Source organism: Ursus maritimus, unplaced genomic scaffold (genome assembly GCF_017311325.1).
Source record: "Ursus maritimus isolate PB19 unplaced genomic scaffold, ASM1731132v1 scaffold_2, whole genome shotgun sequence".
NCBI classification, from domain to species: Eukaryota; Metazoa; Chordata; class Mammalia; order Carnivora; family Ursidae; genus Ursus; species Ursus maritimus.
The window spans coordinates 23,649,837-23,667,718 of NW_024424452.1; the positions used below are offsets into that span (position 1 = coordinate 23,649,837).

The window sequence follows — 17,882 nt, forward strand, 5'->3', positions numbered from 1 at the left end:
ACGTCATTATTGTGCAAATTTCTTGTAAATAGGAACCATTCTAGCTCTGCTAAAATAGGAAAACAGTGTCTTTCACATAAATATAAAGAAACCATAAAAAAACAAGCAAACAAAAACAAAAGAAGGATCACAAAACATTAGTATTAAATTCTGTTTAGATGCCGCTGCCCACCTCAAGAGCCCCAGAGTTGGGCTGTCCTGGTTATAGAAGGAGAGACCAGCTACAGAAGGGGTGGAGTTAGACTAACCCAAAAGTGAATGGGAGAGAGACCCAGCCTATAAGGGGGACTAGGGAATTCCATGAAGGATGGCCAGGGTCACCCTGATTATAACTGGAACAGGGAGCAGGGAAAGAAGAAGCAGTGAACAGAGTTTGGGGGCATCAAACAGGTGAGATCACTCATGGTGGTGAGGAAGTGTCCCCAAAGCCAGTGTCAGCCTCCCATTCACCTAGCACACATCATCTCTCAGGCTCCAGATGGCAGGAGGAGGTCATGAAGTGTGGGGAGAGTTATGGGCCCCTGGCGAGCCTGAGGGATTCCTGGGCCCTGGGAAGGGTGAGTGAGTGGGGTCCCTTAGGGAGGGCTGAGGAACGGAGCTCCTGGACTCCTTGCAAGGAATGGGGGATTGGGCACCCCTGGAAAGGGCTGGAGGAGTCTTGCAGGATTCCTGGGTCCCCACAGGGCAGATCTCTCCCACACCTGTGCTGATACAGGGTGGGATCTGGAAGCAGCAGCAGTAGCAGCATTGAGAGGCAACAGAGGCAGCAGATCCATGGGAGGCTGGATGGAGCAGTGAAGAATGGTCTGGCAGCCAAGTGGACTCACCAGGCTGGGCTGCCCTCGGCCCCTTCCCCTTCTCCAGCCACCTCACTAGCTCTGGCCCTGACCTCACCCTCAAGCAGGGCATGGGCAAGCCAGGCAGAGGTGGACACCTGGGGCCAAGGAAGGGTCCCTCCCCAGATCTCTGTGTCCTGGCTGTGGAATAGACAAAAAGGAGTCACCCAGGGCCCCTAGAACCAGGAGGAGAATCTGGCCCGAGAGTCCTCTCTGCTGGGGCTTGGGGAGAATCATGGAGGGACAGCATTTGGCACTGGTTCATTCACAGAATAAAAGCACAACACAAGTCCCCTTGGATGCTGATGTCACTTTATTACCCCAGCCACATTCTGAGCGCTCACTCGGGGACTTGGAAGCAGGAGAGTAACTGATATTAATTTAAAAGAACAAAAATGCTGGAATGTGATGCTCTTACAAATCAATGTCCATCACTTCCCTCCTCATACTTTCCATAGTGGGGAAACTGAGGCAGCCAGGGATTTGGCGAAGATGACACAGTGGTTTCTGAGGGTTTTGCTGATTACATCTGACCAAACTCCTTTTTCCAAAGGTCACTTCTTTTAATCTTGCCTGATGGTTTTGGGCAGCTCTGAGACAAATTCCACCTGGTCAAGGATAAAGCAAACTCATCCTGACTTAGTCCTGCCGTCATTTCCTACCAATGCCCCATGCCCCCTCTCTGCCCCTGCACAGTCCCCTAGAGGGGGTGGCACCATGTGGTGGTCCCAATAGGCTCCACCAAGCATGTCAGTGTGTCATCTGACCCTGGAAGTTAGATGCATCCCTGTGACATGCTCTGGCCAGTGAGATGTGAGTGGGAGTGAGGGGTGCCACCTCAAACAGAACACTTGGGACAACTGAGTCTGGCATCCCCTCTGTCCATCTCATATAGCACCTGGCAGTTACCTACGGTGGGTCTGCTTTTATCCTGGTCCCAGGAAGACCATGTGGGTGTCTGGCAGGAGCAAGAAAGATACTTCCCTCGTTAGAAGCCGCTAAGACACAGGGCTACTAGTTACACAGTAACATCTGGCCCATGCTAACTGGCAGGCACCCTCCGGTCTACTCTCTATGAGGCAGCACAGCCTAACATGCAAAGCATGAACTCTGTTGTCAGATACACATGGCTTTGAGCTCCAGATCTGCCCTTTTCTTCACTCCAACCTCAGGCAGTTTACTGTGAGTCTTTGAGCCTCCATTTCCACTCTGCAAAATAGACGGTTATACCATCTCAGGTTTGGAGGGGCTGAAATGAAACAGTAATACATGTAAAGCTTTGAGTCCAGTGCCTGGCACACATAGTAAATGTTCAATAAATATTAGCTGCATGCCTTTATGTTTCGAAGGTAGACATTCAGAAAGCACAGGAACGTATTATTACGAAAGAAGGACATGTTAAATTTTTGGCCCGTGTATCCTTTCAAACTTTGTTTTTCAACAAATAGCATAATATTTACATTCATTCACAGCCCTTTTCCTCTCAACAAGATACTGTGTTCTTTCCATGTTACAAATAACTACCTGCATCATGTTTTTAAGTTATATAATATTAAATACCATGAATAATTTAATCATTTCTCTATTGTTGGGCATTTTCATAGGTTGCAAATGGCATCAAAGACAAATGAAGTAGAATAAAGTCCATCATAATGTATTGCAGGCTAGAATAAATATTATTCTATTAACTCTTCTTTGTTATGTATCTATAAACATATTGGGTTGCGATTTAAAATGTATTCCTGGAGAGAATCCAAGATGGAGGAGGAACAGAAGACCTTAATTTCATACGGTTCCTGGAATTCAGCTAGATAGCTATCAAACCATTGGAACATCTGTGAACGCAACACAAGATGGAATAAAAGAATAGCTGCAACTCTCCAAATAGAACAAGTGACCACCTTCTCCAACGTAGGAGGTGTGAAGTGAATCTGAGGTGATATGCGGAAAGATAAACTGCAGGGGGAGGGAACCTCTGTTAGTTGGCTACAAGAAAGTGGTAGAGAAATGTAGCACAAAATCAGAGCTTTTAGAAGTCTGCTCCAGTGAGGGATGTCCCTGCCTGAAAGGTGCCCAGGTGGCAAAACAGGGCAGAATCCTAGGTGGGTTAGTGTGGTCTCGGGATCCCCGGGGTCACAGAAATAACAGGGGTGCCTGAGTGTGGCAGAGCTCGCAGGCATCGGAGCAGGGAGCCACCTGGAATCAGTGAGCCCAGGAGTGGGCTCTTAGCTCAGGGATGCCATATACCATGAACTGCAGAATGGTCAGGCAACCGCTCTCTGAGCAGGGGCCCAGCAAATGGCAGAACCAGCAGAATCCCCCATTCCTCCCCAGGGAGGAACAGCTCAGGGTGTGCACTGCAGGAGTCTGCAGGGTTTAGAGACACCAGTGGCATCCAGGCTTGAGATACAGATGCTCAGTCACAGGCTGGGTGAGCACAGAGAGCGGGCGGAGACCAGGGAGATAGGAATGATTGACTGCTTTTCCCTGAGGAAGCACTCAGGGGTGGGTCCCCGAGTTCCCGGATCCGGGACTGGAGTTTGGGAGGCCCCCATTTTCATTCTCACATCCGCTAAAGCTGGGCAGAAACCCTTCAGGGAACAAAAGCCACATAGAGCAAACTAGACCAGATTACTTAGCCGGGACCCTGGCAAGGGCGCTACAATTCAGCCCTGACAAAAATACCTGAGAATCAAGGCAACAGGCCCCTCCCCAAGATCTCCAAGAATATCCATTCAAGACCGAGTATACCAATCATTGAGAACTGCAAAACTTCAGCACTAGGGGAATATAGTATATAGAATTCATGGTTGTTTCCCCAGGAATCTCGAGTCTTTCAATTTTAATTTTTTTTCTCTTTCATTTTTCAACCCATTTCTTATTTCATCAACTCTTTCTTAAAAATCTTTTTAAATTTTCATTTGTACAGTTACATTCTATCCTTTCACTGTATTTAATTTTGTTTTTGTAAATACTCAAGTTTTTTTCTTTACAATTTTGGGATGCAGTTTCCTCTAACAGACCAAAATACAACCAGAATCTAGTGTATGGTTCAGTTCTCTTCACCTGTCTGATCATATTCTCTTTTTTCCCCCTCTTCTTCTTCTTCTTCTTTTTTTTTTTTGTTTATTCATTTTGTTTTCTTAAAGTCTCTTTAAATTTTCATCTTTACAGATACATTCTATCTTTTCAATCTGTTTAATTTTTGTATATATAAATATGCTTTTCTTTCTTTACAATTTTGAGATGTAGTTTCTTCTAACAAACTGACCAAAATACACTCAGGATATAGTGTTCTGTTCACCTATCAGTGTATATTCTTTTATTTTCCCTTTTTTTTCCTCTTTGGTTTTTGTCTTTTAATTTCCATTTGTACGGTTACATTCTATCTTTCCATTGTATTCAATTTTATTTTGGTACATATGTAAGTTTTTCTTTCTTTACGATTTTGGGATCTAGTTTTCTAACAAACAGACCAAAATACACACAGGATCCAGAGTATCGTTCGGTGTATATTTCTTTGGGGTCGTTGTTGCCGTTTTAGTATTTTGTTCTCTCACTCATCTATTCTTCACTGCACCAAATGACAAGATGGAAAAACTCACCTCAAAAAAGAGAACAAGAGGCAGTGCTGATTGCCAGGTCCCTAATCAGTATGGACGTAAGTCAGATGTTGGAAGTAGAGTTCAATAGAGATAACTAGCTGGGCTTGAAAAAAGCATAGAAGACACTACAGAATCCCTTTCTGGAGAAATAAAAGAACTAAAATCTAACCAACTCGAAATCAAAAAGGCTATTAATGAGATGCAATAAAAAATGGAGGTTCTAAGTGCTAGGATAAATGAGGCAGAAACAGTGACTTTACAGATAATACAATGGCACTAAATTCATATCGTTCAATAATTACTCTGAATGTAAACGGGCTAAATGTCCCAATCAAAAGACAAAGGGTATCAGATTGGAGAAAAAAGCAAGACCCGTCCATATGCTGTCTGCAAGAGACTCATTTCAGACCCAAAGACACCTCCAGATTCAAAGTGAGGGGGTGGAAAACCATTTATCATGCTAATGGACATCAAAAGAAAGCTGGGGTGGCAATCCTTATATCAGACAAATAGATTTCAAATCAAGGCTGTGATAAGGGATGAGGAAGGACACTATACCATAATTAAAGGGTCCATCCAACAAGATCTAACAATTGTAAATATTTATGCCCTGAACAGGGGAGCAGCCGATTATATAAGCCAATTAATAACAAAATCAAAGAAACACATGGACAATAATACAATAATAGTAGGGGAATTTAACACCCCACTCACTGCCATGTACAGATCATCTAAGCAGAAGATCAACAAGGAAACAAGGACATTGAATGACACACTGGACCAGACGGACTTCACAGATATATTCAGAACATTCCAAACTAAAGCAACAGAATACACATTCTTCTCATGTGCACATGGAACATTCTCCAGAAAAGATCACATACTGGGTCACAAATCATTTCTCTACTGGTACCAAAAGACTGGGATCATTCCCTGCATATTGTGGGACCACAATGCTTTGAAACTGGAACTCAATCACAAGAGGAAAGTTGGAAAGAATTCAAATACATGGAGGCTAAAGAGCATCGTGCTAAAGAATGAATGGGTTAACCAGGAAATTAAACAAGAATTTTAAAAATTCATGGAAACAAATGAAAATGAAAATACAACTATTGAAGACCTTTGAGAAGCAGCAAAGGCAGGCCTAAGAGGGAAGCATATAGCACTACAAGCCTTTCTCAAAGAACAAGAAAGGTCTCAAAATGCAGCCTACCCTGACACCTAAAGGCACTGAAGAAAGAACAGCAAATAAAGCCTAAACCCAGCAGGAGAAGAGAAATAATAAGGATTAAGGCAGAAATCAAGGAAATAGAAACCAAAAGAACAGTAGAACAGATCAATGAAAGAAGAAGCCGGTTCTTTTGAAAGAATTAGTAAGATTGATAAACCTCTGCCCAGACTTACCAAAAGAGAAAGGACCCAAATAAAGAAAATCATGAATGAAAGAGGAGAGCCACAATCAACACCAAAGAAATACAAACAATTATAAGAACATATTATGTGCAACTACATGCCAACAAATTAGGCAATCTGGAAGAAATGGAAGCATCCCTAGAGATGTCTGAACTACCAAAACTGAACTAAGAAGAAAAAGAAAACCTGAACAGACCCATAACCAGCAAGGAAATTGAAGCAGTAATCACAAATCTCCCAACAAATAAGAGCACAGACCAGATGGCTTCCCAGGGGAATTCTACCAAACATTTAAAGAACTAAAGTCTTCTTCCAAGGTCTTTCTATGAGGCCAGCATTAGCTTGATCCCAAAACCGGATAAAGACCTCACCAAGAAGGAAAATTACATACCAATATCCCTGATGAACATGGACGCAAAAATTCTCACCAAAATACTAGCCAATACGATCCAGCAGTCCATTAAAAGGATTATTCACCATGACCAAGTGGGATTTATTCCTGGGCTGCAAGGGTGGCTCAACCAGCACAAACCAATCAATGGGGTACACAACATTAATAAAAGAAAGGACAAGAACCACATGACCCTCTCAATAGATACAGAAAAAGCATTTGACAGGTACAGCATCCTTTCTTGATTAAAACTCTTCACAGTGTAGGGATAGACAAAACATACCTCAATATCATAAAAGCCACCTAGGAAAAGCCCATTCATTCTGCATGGGTAAAAACTGAGAGCTTGTCCCCTAAGGTCAGGAACATGGCAGGGACGTCCACTATCACCAATGCTGTTCAACATAGCGCTAGAAGCCCTAGCCTCAGCAATCATACAGCAAAAGGAAATAAAAGGCATTGGCAAAGAAAAAGTCAAACTCACTCTTCACAAACGACATGATGCTGATACCCAAAAGACTCCACCCCCAAATTGCCAGAACTCATACTGGAACTCGGCAAAGTGGCACGTTTAAATCAAGCACAGAAATCAATTGCATTTCTATACACTAACAATGACACAGAAGAAAGAGAAATTAAGGAGTCGAAGCCATATACAATTGAACCCAAAACCATAAGATACCTAGGAATAACTTAAACGAAGAGGCAAAGGATCTATCCTCCGAAAACTACAGAACACTCATGAAAGAAATTGAGAAAGACACACACACACACACACACACACACACACACACACAGGAAACGTTCCATGATCATGGATTGGAAGAACATATATTATTAAAATGTTTATGCTACCTAGAGCAATCTCTACATTCAATGCAATCCCTATCAAATACCATCAACTTTTTTCACAGAGCTAGAAGAAATAATCCTAAAAATTGTATGGAACCAGAAAAGACCCCAAATAGCCAAAAGAATGTTGTAAAAGAAAACCAAAGCTGGTGGCATCACAATTCCGGACTTCAAGCTGTCTTATAAAGCTGTAGTCAACGAGACAGTATGGTACTGGCAGAAAAACAGACACATAAATCAATGGAACAGAATAGAGAGCCCAGAAATGGACCCTCAGCAATATGGTCAACTAAACTTTGACAAAGCAGGAAAGAATATCCAATGGAAAAAAGATAGTCTTTTCAGCAAATGGTGTTGAGAAAATTGGACAGCCACAGGCAGAAAAGAAAGAAAGTGGACCATTTCCTTACACCATTCTAAAACTGGATAAAAGACCTAAATGTGAGATAGGAAACCATCAAAATCCTAGAGGAGGACACAGGCAGTAACCTCTGTGACCACGGCCACAGCAACTTCTTGCTAGACACATTTCCAAAGGCAAGGGATGCAAAGGCAAAAATGAACTATTGGGACTGCATCAAGATAAAAAGCTTTTGCACAGCAAACGAAACAGTTGACAAAACCAAAAGACAACCAACAGAATAGGAGAAGATATTTGCAAATGACATATCAGATAAAGGGCTAGTATCCACAATCTGTAAAAAACTTATCAAACTCAACACCCAAAGAACAAGTAATCCACTCAAGAAACGGGCAGAAGACATGAACAGACATTTCTCCAAAGAAGACATCCAAACGGCCAACAGACACATGAAAAAATGCTCCACATCACTTGGCATCAGGGAAATACAAATCAAAACCACAATGTGATACCACCTTACACCAGTCAGAATGGTTAAAATTAACAAGTCAGGACACGACAGATGTTGGCAAGGATGTGGAGAAAGGGGAGCTCTCTTCCACTGTTGGTGGGAATGCAAGCTGGTGCAGCCACTCTGGAAAACAGTACCGAGGTTCCACAAAAAATTGAAAATAGAGCTACCCTATGACTCAGCCATCGCACTACTGGGTATTTACCCCATAGATACAAATGTACTGATCTGAAGGGGCACCAGTGTTTATACCAGCAATGTCCACAAAGACTATCTATGAAAGGAGCCCAGATGTCCATCGACACATATTGAATGGATAAAGAAGACGTGATATATATAGATGGATAGATACATAGATAGATAGATAGCTAAGATGGAATATTATGCAGCCATCAAAAGTGAAATCTTGCCATTTACAGTGATGTGGATTGAAAGAGGGTATTATGCTGAGCAAAAAAAGTCAATCAGAGAAAGACAATTATCATATGATCTCACTAGTATTTGGAATTTAAGAAACAAAAGAGAGGATCATAGGGAGAGAGAGGAAAGAGGTTAAAAGAAGACAAAACTAGAGAGGGCAACAAACCATAAGAGACTCTTAATCATAGGAAGCTGACTGAGGTTTGCTGGAGGGGAGGGGGGGTGGAGGGATGGGGTAATTGGGTCATGGACATTGAGTAGGGCATGTGATGTAATGAGCACTGGATGTTAATATAAGACTGATGAATGACAGACCTGTAAGTCTGAAACCAATGATACCGTCTATGTTAATTAAATGAATTTAAATATATGTTTTTAAAAAAAGGAGAGGACAAAAATAAATAAAATCAAAAATGTAAGAGGTGAATTAACAACCAACATCACAAGAACACATAGGATCATAAGAGAACATTATGAACACTTATCTGCCAACAAATAAGACAACCTACAAGAAATTGATCAATTGCTAGAAACATATAAGCTTCTAAAATGGAATGAAGAACAGAAAATTGGAACAGACCAATTACTAGCAATGAAATTGAATCAGTAATCAAAAACCTCTGATCCAAAAGATGAGGACTGGATGGTTTCACAACTGAATTCCACCAAATAATTAAGGAACATTTAATACCTATTCTTCTCAAACTATTCTAAAATACAGAAGAGAAGGATAAGCTTCCAAATTCATTCTATGAGGCCAGCATGACCCTGATGCTCAAACCAGATAAACACACTACAAAATAAGGAAACTAAAGGCCAGTATCTCTGATGAAACTAGATGCAAAAATTCCCAACAAAATTTTAGCAAACTGAATCCAACAGGGCATTAAAAAACAAAAACCATTCCCCCCGGTCAAGTGGGATTTCTTCCAGGGATGCGAGGGTGGGTCAATATGCACAAATCAAGGCGACAGATCATAGTAACAAGAGACAGAAAAACAACTATATGATCATGTCAATAGATGAAGAAAAATCATTTAACGAGGACAACATCTATTCATTATTAAAATGCTCAACGAAGTAGGAATAGAGGAAACATACCTCAACAGAATAAAGGTCAGCTATGAAAAACCCATGGCTAACATCACCCTCAGTGCTGAAAAACTGAGAGCTTTCACTCTAGGTTCAGGAGCAAGACAAACATGTCCACTCTCACCACATTTACTCGACATATTACTGAGTCCTAGACACAGCGATCAGACAAGAAGAAATAAAAGGCACTCATATTGGTAATGAAAAAAACAAAATTTTCCCCTATCTGTAGATGACATGAGACTATGACATGAGACTATACAGAGAAAACCCTAAAGACTCTACCAAAAAAACTCCTAGAAGCAATCAATAAATTCAGTAAAGCTTCAGGATACAAAATTTATATATGTTGCATTTGTATATGCTCCTAATGAAGTTGTAGAAACCAAAATTAAGAAAACAGTCCTGTTGACAGTTGCACCATAAAGTTTAAAATACCTAGCAATCAACTGAACCAAGGAGGTGAAATGCCTGTACTCTGAAAGCTATCCAACACTGGCGAAAGAAACTGAAGATGACAGAAGCAAATCCATGAGCAAATTCCATGTTCATCAATTGGGAGAACCAATATTAAAATGTCCCTGCCACCTGAGGGAACCCACAGATTTAATGCAATCCCTATCAAAATACCAACAGCAGTTTTTCACTCAACCAGAATAAAGAATCTTAAAATTTGTACAGAACACAAAGACCCTGAATGACCAAAACAATCTTGAAAAAGAACAAAACTGGAGGTATCACAATTCCAGATTTCAAGACATACTATAACTCTGTAATAATCAAAACAATATGACCTGGCACAAAAATGAATACACAGATCAATGGAATAGGACAGTCCAGAAATAACCCCATCTTTATATGGTCAATTCATCCATGACAAAGGAGACCAGAATACACAATGGGGAAAAGACTTGTCTCTTCAACAAATGGTGCTGGAAAAACTGGACGCCCACCCACAAAACAATGAAACCAACCACTTCCTTACACCACCCACAAAAATAGACTCAAAATGGATTAAAGACCCACATGTGAGACCTGAAACCATAAAATTCCTAAAAGAATACATGCAGTAATTTTTTTGACATCAGCTATGGGAACAATTTTCTAAGCTAGGTCTCCTCTGGCAAGGGACACAAAAGCAAAATTAATTAACTGGGATTACAACAAAATATTAACTTTTGCTCAGTGAAGGAAGCTACCAACAAAACACAAAGGCAATATACTGAATGCGAGATGTTTGCAAATGATGTGTCTAATAAGAAGTTAATATCCAAAATACATATAGAACTTATACAATGCCACACCAAAAAAACCCCAAAGTATCCAATTAAAAATAAGCAGAGGACATGAATAGACATTTCTCTCTAAAGAAATACAGATGGTCAACAGACACCTGAAAAGATGCTTACTTTCACTAATCATGGGGGAAATTCAAATCAGAATAAGATATCATCTCACACACATCATAAGGGGTAGAAGAAAAAACACAAGAAATAACAAGTGTTGTTGAGGATTGGAGGAAAAGGTACCCTCATGCACTGCTGGTGGGAATGCAAACTGATACAGCCACTACGGAAAACAAGATGTGGGTTCCTCACAAAATTTCTAAATACCATACAATCCAGTAATTCCACAGTGGGCATTTAACACAGGGAATCAATCCAAGCTGACTCTCATGGGATCTCCTGGGACCTCCAGGAATGAGAGCATTTTAAGAGAAAACGTTCACCAGCTTCTCTCCTGGGAGATCCAGGGGCCCAGGTTACTCGATGAACCCCTGTGATCATCTCTCCTGGGCCCTGTCCTGAGCGGCACTTCCTAAACTGTTTCTCTCTAGGACTAACACAATGTTTCCCCAACTCATTCAGGCCCAAGGCAGCTGAAAATCAGTGCTCTACAAACCACCACTTCATTATTTTGCAAATTTCTTGTAAATAGGAACCATTCTAGCTCTGCTAAACTAGGAAAACAGTATCTTTAACATAAATATAGAGAAACGATAAAAAAACAAGCGAACAAAAACAAAAGAAGGATCACAAAACATTAGTATTAAATTCTGTTTAGATGCCATTGCAGGCCTCAAGAGCCCCAGAGTTGGGCTGTCCTGGTTATAGAAGGAGAGACCAGCTACAGAAGGGGTGGAGTCAGACTAGCCCAAAAGTGAACAGAGAGAGGCCCAGGCTATAAGGGGGACTAGGGAATTCCATGAAGGATGGCCAGGGTCACCTGATTATAACTGGAACAGGGAGCAGGGAAAGAAGAAGCAGTGAACAGAGTTTGGGGGCATCAAACAGGTGAGATCATTCATGGAGGTGAAAAGTGTCCCCAAAGCCAGTGTCAGCCTCCCATCCACAAAGCCCTTCGTGGCCCCTGGAGACAGGGCCGGGAGCCGAGAGTTTGAGATCCAGCTGTGCTGCTTACCAGCTGTGTGACCCTGGGCTGGTTTCCTTCAGTGAACTGCGAGTGTCCACGCCTGTGTCCGTAACTGTGCGGAGGCCAAGTGAAAGACACATGCTGAGCACCTTTGGACATCAGTATCATCGTCTCCATGGGGCAAGTGTCTCCCAGATCTGGTGCCTCACGTCAGCTGTTATGTCACACCAGTGTTGCACTGGTGACAACCACAGGTCCCTCCTGTGTCAGGCCTGTGCTAAGTCGCGTGCTTTGCACACATCATCTCTCAGGCTCCAGATGGCAGGAGGAGGTCATGAAGAGTGGACAGAGTTATGGGCCCCTGGCGAGGCTGAGGGATTCCTGGGCCCTGGGAAGGGTGAGTGAGTGGGGTCCCCTAGGGAGGGCTGAGAAATGCAGCTCCTGGGCTTACCTTGGAAGGAATGGGGGATTGGGCACCCCTGGAAAGGACTGGAGGAGTCTTACAGGATTCCTGGGTCCCCACAGGGCAGATCCCTCCCACACCTGTGCTGATAAAGGCTGGCATCTGGAAGCAACAGCAGCAGCAGCAGCATTCAGAGGCAGCAGAGGGAGCAGATCCATGGGAGGCTGGATGGAGCAGTGAAGAATGGTCTGGCAGCCAAGTGGACTCACCAGGCTGGGCTGCCCTCGGCCCCTTCCCCTTCCCCAGCCACCTCACTAGCTCTGGCCTTGACCTCACCCTCTAGCAGGGCATGCGCAAGCCAGGCAGAGGTGGACACCTGGGGCCAAGGAAGGGTCCCTCCCCAGATCTCTGTGTCCTGGTTGTTGAATAGACAAAAGGAGTCACCCAGGGCCCCTGGAACCAGGAGGAGAATCTGGCCCGAGAGGCCTCTCTGCTGGGGCTTGGGGAGAATCATGGAAGGACAGCATTTAGCACTGGTTCATTCACAGAATAAAAGCACAACACAAGTCCCCTTGGATGCTGATATCCGTTTATTACCCCAGCCACATTCTGAGCGCTCACTCGGGGACTTGGAAGCAGGAGAGTAACTGACATTAATTTAAAAGAACAAAAATGCTGAAATGTGGTGCTCTTACAAATCAACGTCCAACACTCCCCCCCTCACACTCTCCATAGTGGGGAAACTGAGGCAGCCAGGGATTTGGCAAAGATGACACAGTGGTTTCTGAGGGTTTTGCTGATTACATCTGACTGAACTCCTTTTTCCAAAGGTCACTCCTTTTAATCTTGCCAGTGATGGTTTTGGGCGGTTCTGAGACAAATTCCACCTGGTCAAGGATAAAGCAAACTCATCCTGACTTAGTCCAGCTGTCATTTCCTACCAATGCCCCATGCACCTCCTCTGCCCCTGCACAGTCCCCTAGAAGGGGTGGCACCATGTGGTGGCCCCAGTAGGCTCCACCAAGCATGTCAGGGTGTCATCTGACCCTGGAAGTTAGATGCATCCCTGTGACGTGCTCTGGCCAGTGAGATGTGAGTGGGAGTGAGGGGTGCCACCTCAAACAGAACACTTGGGACAACTGAGTCTGGCATCCCCTCTGTCCATCTCATATAGCACCTGGCAGTTACCTACGGTGGGTCTGCTTTTATCCTGGTCCCAGGAAGACCATGTGGGTGTCTGGCAGGAGCAAGAAAGATACTTCCCTCGTTAGAAGCCGCTAAGACACAGGGCTACTAGTTACACACAGTAACATCTGGCCCATGCTAACTGGCAGGCACCCTCCGGTCTACTCTCTATGAGGCAGCACAGTCTAACATGCGAAGCATGAACTCTGTTGTCAGATACACGTGGCTTTGAGCTCCAGATCTGCCCTTTTCTTCACTCTAACCTCAGGCAGTTTACTGTGAGTCTCTGAGCCTCCATTTCCACTCTGCAAAATGGACGGTTATACCATCTCAGGTTTGGAGGGGCTTAAACGAAATTATAAGTGTAGTAAAGCTTTGAGTCCAGCTCCTGGCACACATAGTAAATTTTCAATAAATATTAGCTGCATGCCTTTATGTCTCGAATGTGTAAACATTCAGAATGCACAGGAAGGTATTATTACAAGAGAAGGACATGTTAATTTTTTGGCCAGTGTATCCTTGCAAACGTTTTTCAACAAGTCAGATAACTTGTATATTTATTCATAGCCTGCTTTTTTCTCTTAATAAGATATTATTGTGATGTTTTTATGTTACAAATAAAAGATTTGCATCATCTTCTTAAATTATAGGACACCATTAAAAACCACGAATTATTTAATCACTTCTGTATTGGACATTTTCATAGTTTGCACATGGCACTGAAAACAAATGAGGTAGAATAAAAACTCTCAGAATATATTTTATGCTACAATAAATATTATTCTGTTAACTTTTGCTTGTTATATATCTATATATGTATTGGGCTTCAATTTAGAATATATTTCTTACACTACAAATAATGTTTTTAAAATGTGCGGCCGTTCTTGTCACGAATGTCTTTTTCAAATTGTGAAAGATGACAACCTTCTTGGATATTTCTAGGCTCTTGTCTGATTTTTTTTCTGTAGATTGACTTGCCAGCCTTTTCATTTTCTGACACAGGATAGAGTTTTCTCTCATTAAGCTGGATCTCCCCATAGCCCCTAAGTTGAATGCTTCTTTCGTGGAGAAAAATGCTCATTCCATTGGCTACATAAGCATCACCCCAGCCCCCCTGGGAGATTTGGGCAGCAGACCCCAGGGCCCACTGGCAGGGACCAGATCCCACCCCTCTGCCCTCACTCACCTTCCTGGGGTGCTTATACGGGGCTGTCAGTGACTTCACGTGCTGCTGCAGCTCCTTGGTGAGCTGGTCCCGGTCATGGGAGAGGAATTCCGGGGTCAGGACAATAAATGCCTTCACCACCTGCAGTGCAGAATCAGAGTGGAGGCTCAGGGTGAGTGGTGACCAAGTGTATACTCTAAAAAGTAAACATGTATTAAGTACATGGAAAAACAAGTTGACAGTTGAGCCTCTGGGAAAGAACAGAACCAGTTTCCATACTTCCAATTTCTACTCTTTGCCTTGGAAAATTACTTCACCTCTCTTAGCCTCCATTTTCTTCTCTGCGATGTGCGGACAGCATGGATTCATTCCTCAGGGCATGGATGTCAAGATTCATCGAGATCATTCATATAAACCGTGAAGCTAGTTTAAACTGATTTTTATTCCTATCATTACCGTCATCGCTTTTACTATTATTGTAGGTAGAGTTCTGTGGGCATTAAATCAATGGTGGTAATTAACTATGTTCCTACTACTTATGTCCCGACTACAGGGCACAGGGCCTTGTACATAGTAGGTGCTCAGTGCCCAGTGAATCAATGAATGCACGCTCTGGAGCCGGACTGCTCAGACTCCCATTCCCTCTCCACCATTTAATAGCTTTGTGATCAGCAACTTATTTACTCTCCTTATGCTTGTTTCTTTCTCTGTAAAAAAGGGTCTGAGTCCTTAATTAATGAGGTTGCTGTGAGGGAAAATGAGCTGGCAGGTAGGAAGGGCTCAGTAATTAGGAGATGGGCAGCAGCAGCCCCAGCAGCAAGCCACACTCACAAGCATCATTTTCTGTCCCACAGGGTTGAGGCCACACTGCCCTCTGGTGACCACACAGTGTAAATGCACATGCACACCCACTGGGCCCTCCCTTCACCCTAGGTCCAGGGCAGGGTAGACAGGACAAGGAGGAAGGTTCCTCTGCACTTGCCTTAGTGCCCACACAGACACGATGACCTCTGCATCCTCCTCCTTACCTCCCTTCGAATCGGGTCCGGGCTGCTCACCACAGCTGATTCAGCCACTGCCGGATGTTCGGCCAGGGCATTCTCTACCTCCGCGGGCCCAATGCGGTACCTGCAGGATCAAGGGCTCCTTCTTGGTTTCTGAGCAGCTGCCACAGCCAGGTGACCCAGACCCTCAAGTCTCATGTTTTAGAGGGTCACACTGTCCCTTGTCACATAGGATAATTGTCACAGGGAGACAGATATCTGTGACCTGGCTCTGTCATGGACCCCAAACATGAAGAATGGGCACTCCGTACTGAGAAATACAACACTCTCGTGCTCCCCAGAGTTTCTCACCTCACTGCCTCCACTCGGGGAGGAGGGCGAATGTTTCGTTCCCCCCTGAGCTCTGGGGCTTGGCACAAGCGGCTTCCCTTGGCATGAAGCCTAGTAGAAGCCTCAACCTGTATCTTAAACATTCATGCAAATTCTGCATGCTCTTCCCCATTATATTAGCACGTTTTAGAAATTTAAAAAGTTAACACACTCAATTTCCCTGAAATATCCAAGAGAACTTGTTACTCTGGTATAATGTGTCATTTTTTTTTTCTTGTAAATCATGGAAGGTTTAGGGACAACTGAGTTGGAGCCAAACAACTTTGGTAAATCTGGATTGAACCCAGCACTTTTTGAAACTTTAGGGAACTTTCTTCACTAGTCAGTAACTCGGTTCCCTCATCTGTAAAATGGGTATAATAGCATCTACCTTCTAGCATCGAGAGGTGGGTTATATAAAGCACTGCAGAGCATGCTTCTCCATAGTAAGTGCCTGTAAAGGTTTTCATTGTTGTTATGTATTACTAAATTTTTCGGTGACATGTTGTGTCCCATTAGAGGAGCCAAAAATAGAGGAAGCTTCCTCAACCAGTAAGGGCCTAAGTAAAGTCTTCCTTCCAAATCCTTTAAATTGCATAATGCCTGATTATGGTTCCCCTTGCAGAACTTCTTGAACTACATTTTGATAGATTTTCTGGATGCAGGGCTTGGGGGAGGTGCACAGGTATTCCCAGAAAAGGGCCCCATAGACAGAGCTCTGTTCAGAGTTAGCCTGAGGGTCCCATCACCAAACTTAGATGAACGTCGGAACAAACTAGATCCCATGAGGCATGTGAGGGTGATGCCTCCCGGCTCACTCAGCCATACCTACCCAGAGGCCGTGATGATGTCATCCTTCCTCCCCAGGAACCAGATGTAGCCCTCTTCATCCATAGTTGCTCTATCTCCACAGTTGTAAAAGTCCCCACACTCCACTTCGGCTGTCTTTACTGGGTTGTCCTGCAAAGACAACAACACCCCTTTGTTGAAGGTAATGAGTTTAGAGATGATGAGCCACAACCTGGTGCTCAGATCTGGGTCTCGATCTTGCTCCTGGCTCTACCTGGCACCTGGGTGAGTTTTGTAATCTCTCTGAGTCTATTTTCATTATATCCAAGAACTCAACGAATACTATTTGTCAATTAGTGGACAATACTGAACCAATTTTAAGGATAATTTTTAAAAGTGACAACCCACTTTTGGGTGGCACTCTAGTAGAATAAAATTTCCACTAGCACATGGACCCTATGTATTTTATTTATTGTTCTCAGCTTAGCATTCACATAGTGTCTGGACAAATGAGAGGTGCCAATAAATTTTTGTTAAATGTATTTCCTTCCCAAAATACTACCTCATCCGATCCTCCCAGAAAACCTATAAGGCTTTTATATTTCTAATTAAACTGTTTATTTTAAGATCATTGTCTATTAGCAGGGTGCCTGGGTGGCTCAGTTGGTTGAGTGGATGACTCTTGATTTCAGCTCAGGTAATAATTTCAGGGTCATGAAACCGAGCCCTGTGGAGGGCTCTGCACACAGTGCGGAGCCTGCTTGAGATTCTCTGTCTCCCTCTGTCCCTTCCCCAACAGAGGTGCACATGCATGCACGTATGCTCTCTCTCTCAAATAAATACATAAATCTTTAAAAAAAGATAATTATATATTTGCATGCAGTTATAAGAAATAACAGAGAGATCCTGTGTGCTATTTACTCAGTTTTCCCCAAATGGTAGCATCTTGTAAAACTACAGTTCAATATCACAACCAGGATATTGACATTGCTACAGTCCACCAATCTCACTCAGATCTCCCAGCAGTTTACTTGTACCTTTTTCTGTGTGTCTGGGTGTATTTAGTATTATGCAATTTTACCAAATGTGCAGGTTTGTGCATCCACCACCAGA

General features: G+C 43.2%; 1 protein-coding gene across 4 annotated transcripts in view; it reads right to left on the minus strand.

Moving 5' to 3' along the window:
• Nucleotides 1-497: 497 nt before the first annotated feature.
• Nucleotides 498-17,882, minus strand: part of ACSM1 (acyl-CoA synthetase medium chain family member 1) — a 56,068-nt gene continuing 38,683 nt past the window's right edge. For 2 of the 4 annotated variants that reach the window (XM_040635254.1, XM_008696969.2), the window contains exons 11-14: nt 16,813-16,940; nt 15,636-15,735; nt 14,629-14,748; nt 12,830-13,144 (exon numbers count right to left, since the gene is read on the minus strand). In XM_040635254.1, the coding sequence (XP_040491188.1) occupies nt 13,058-13,144; nt 14,629-14,748; nt 15,636-15,735; nt 16,813-16,940 (435 nt within the window). In that variant the 3' untranslated portion in view covers nt 12,830-13,057. Of the gene's footprint in view, nt 1,445-12,829; nt 13,145-14,628; nt 14,749-15,589; nt 15,736-16,812; nt 16,941-17,882 lie in introns of those variants that run through there. The other 2 variants (XM_040635255.1, XM_040635256.1) reach the window with 2 other exon arrangements.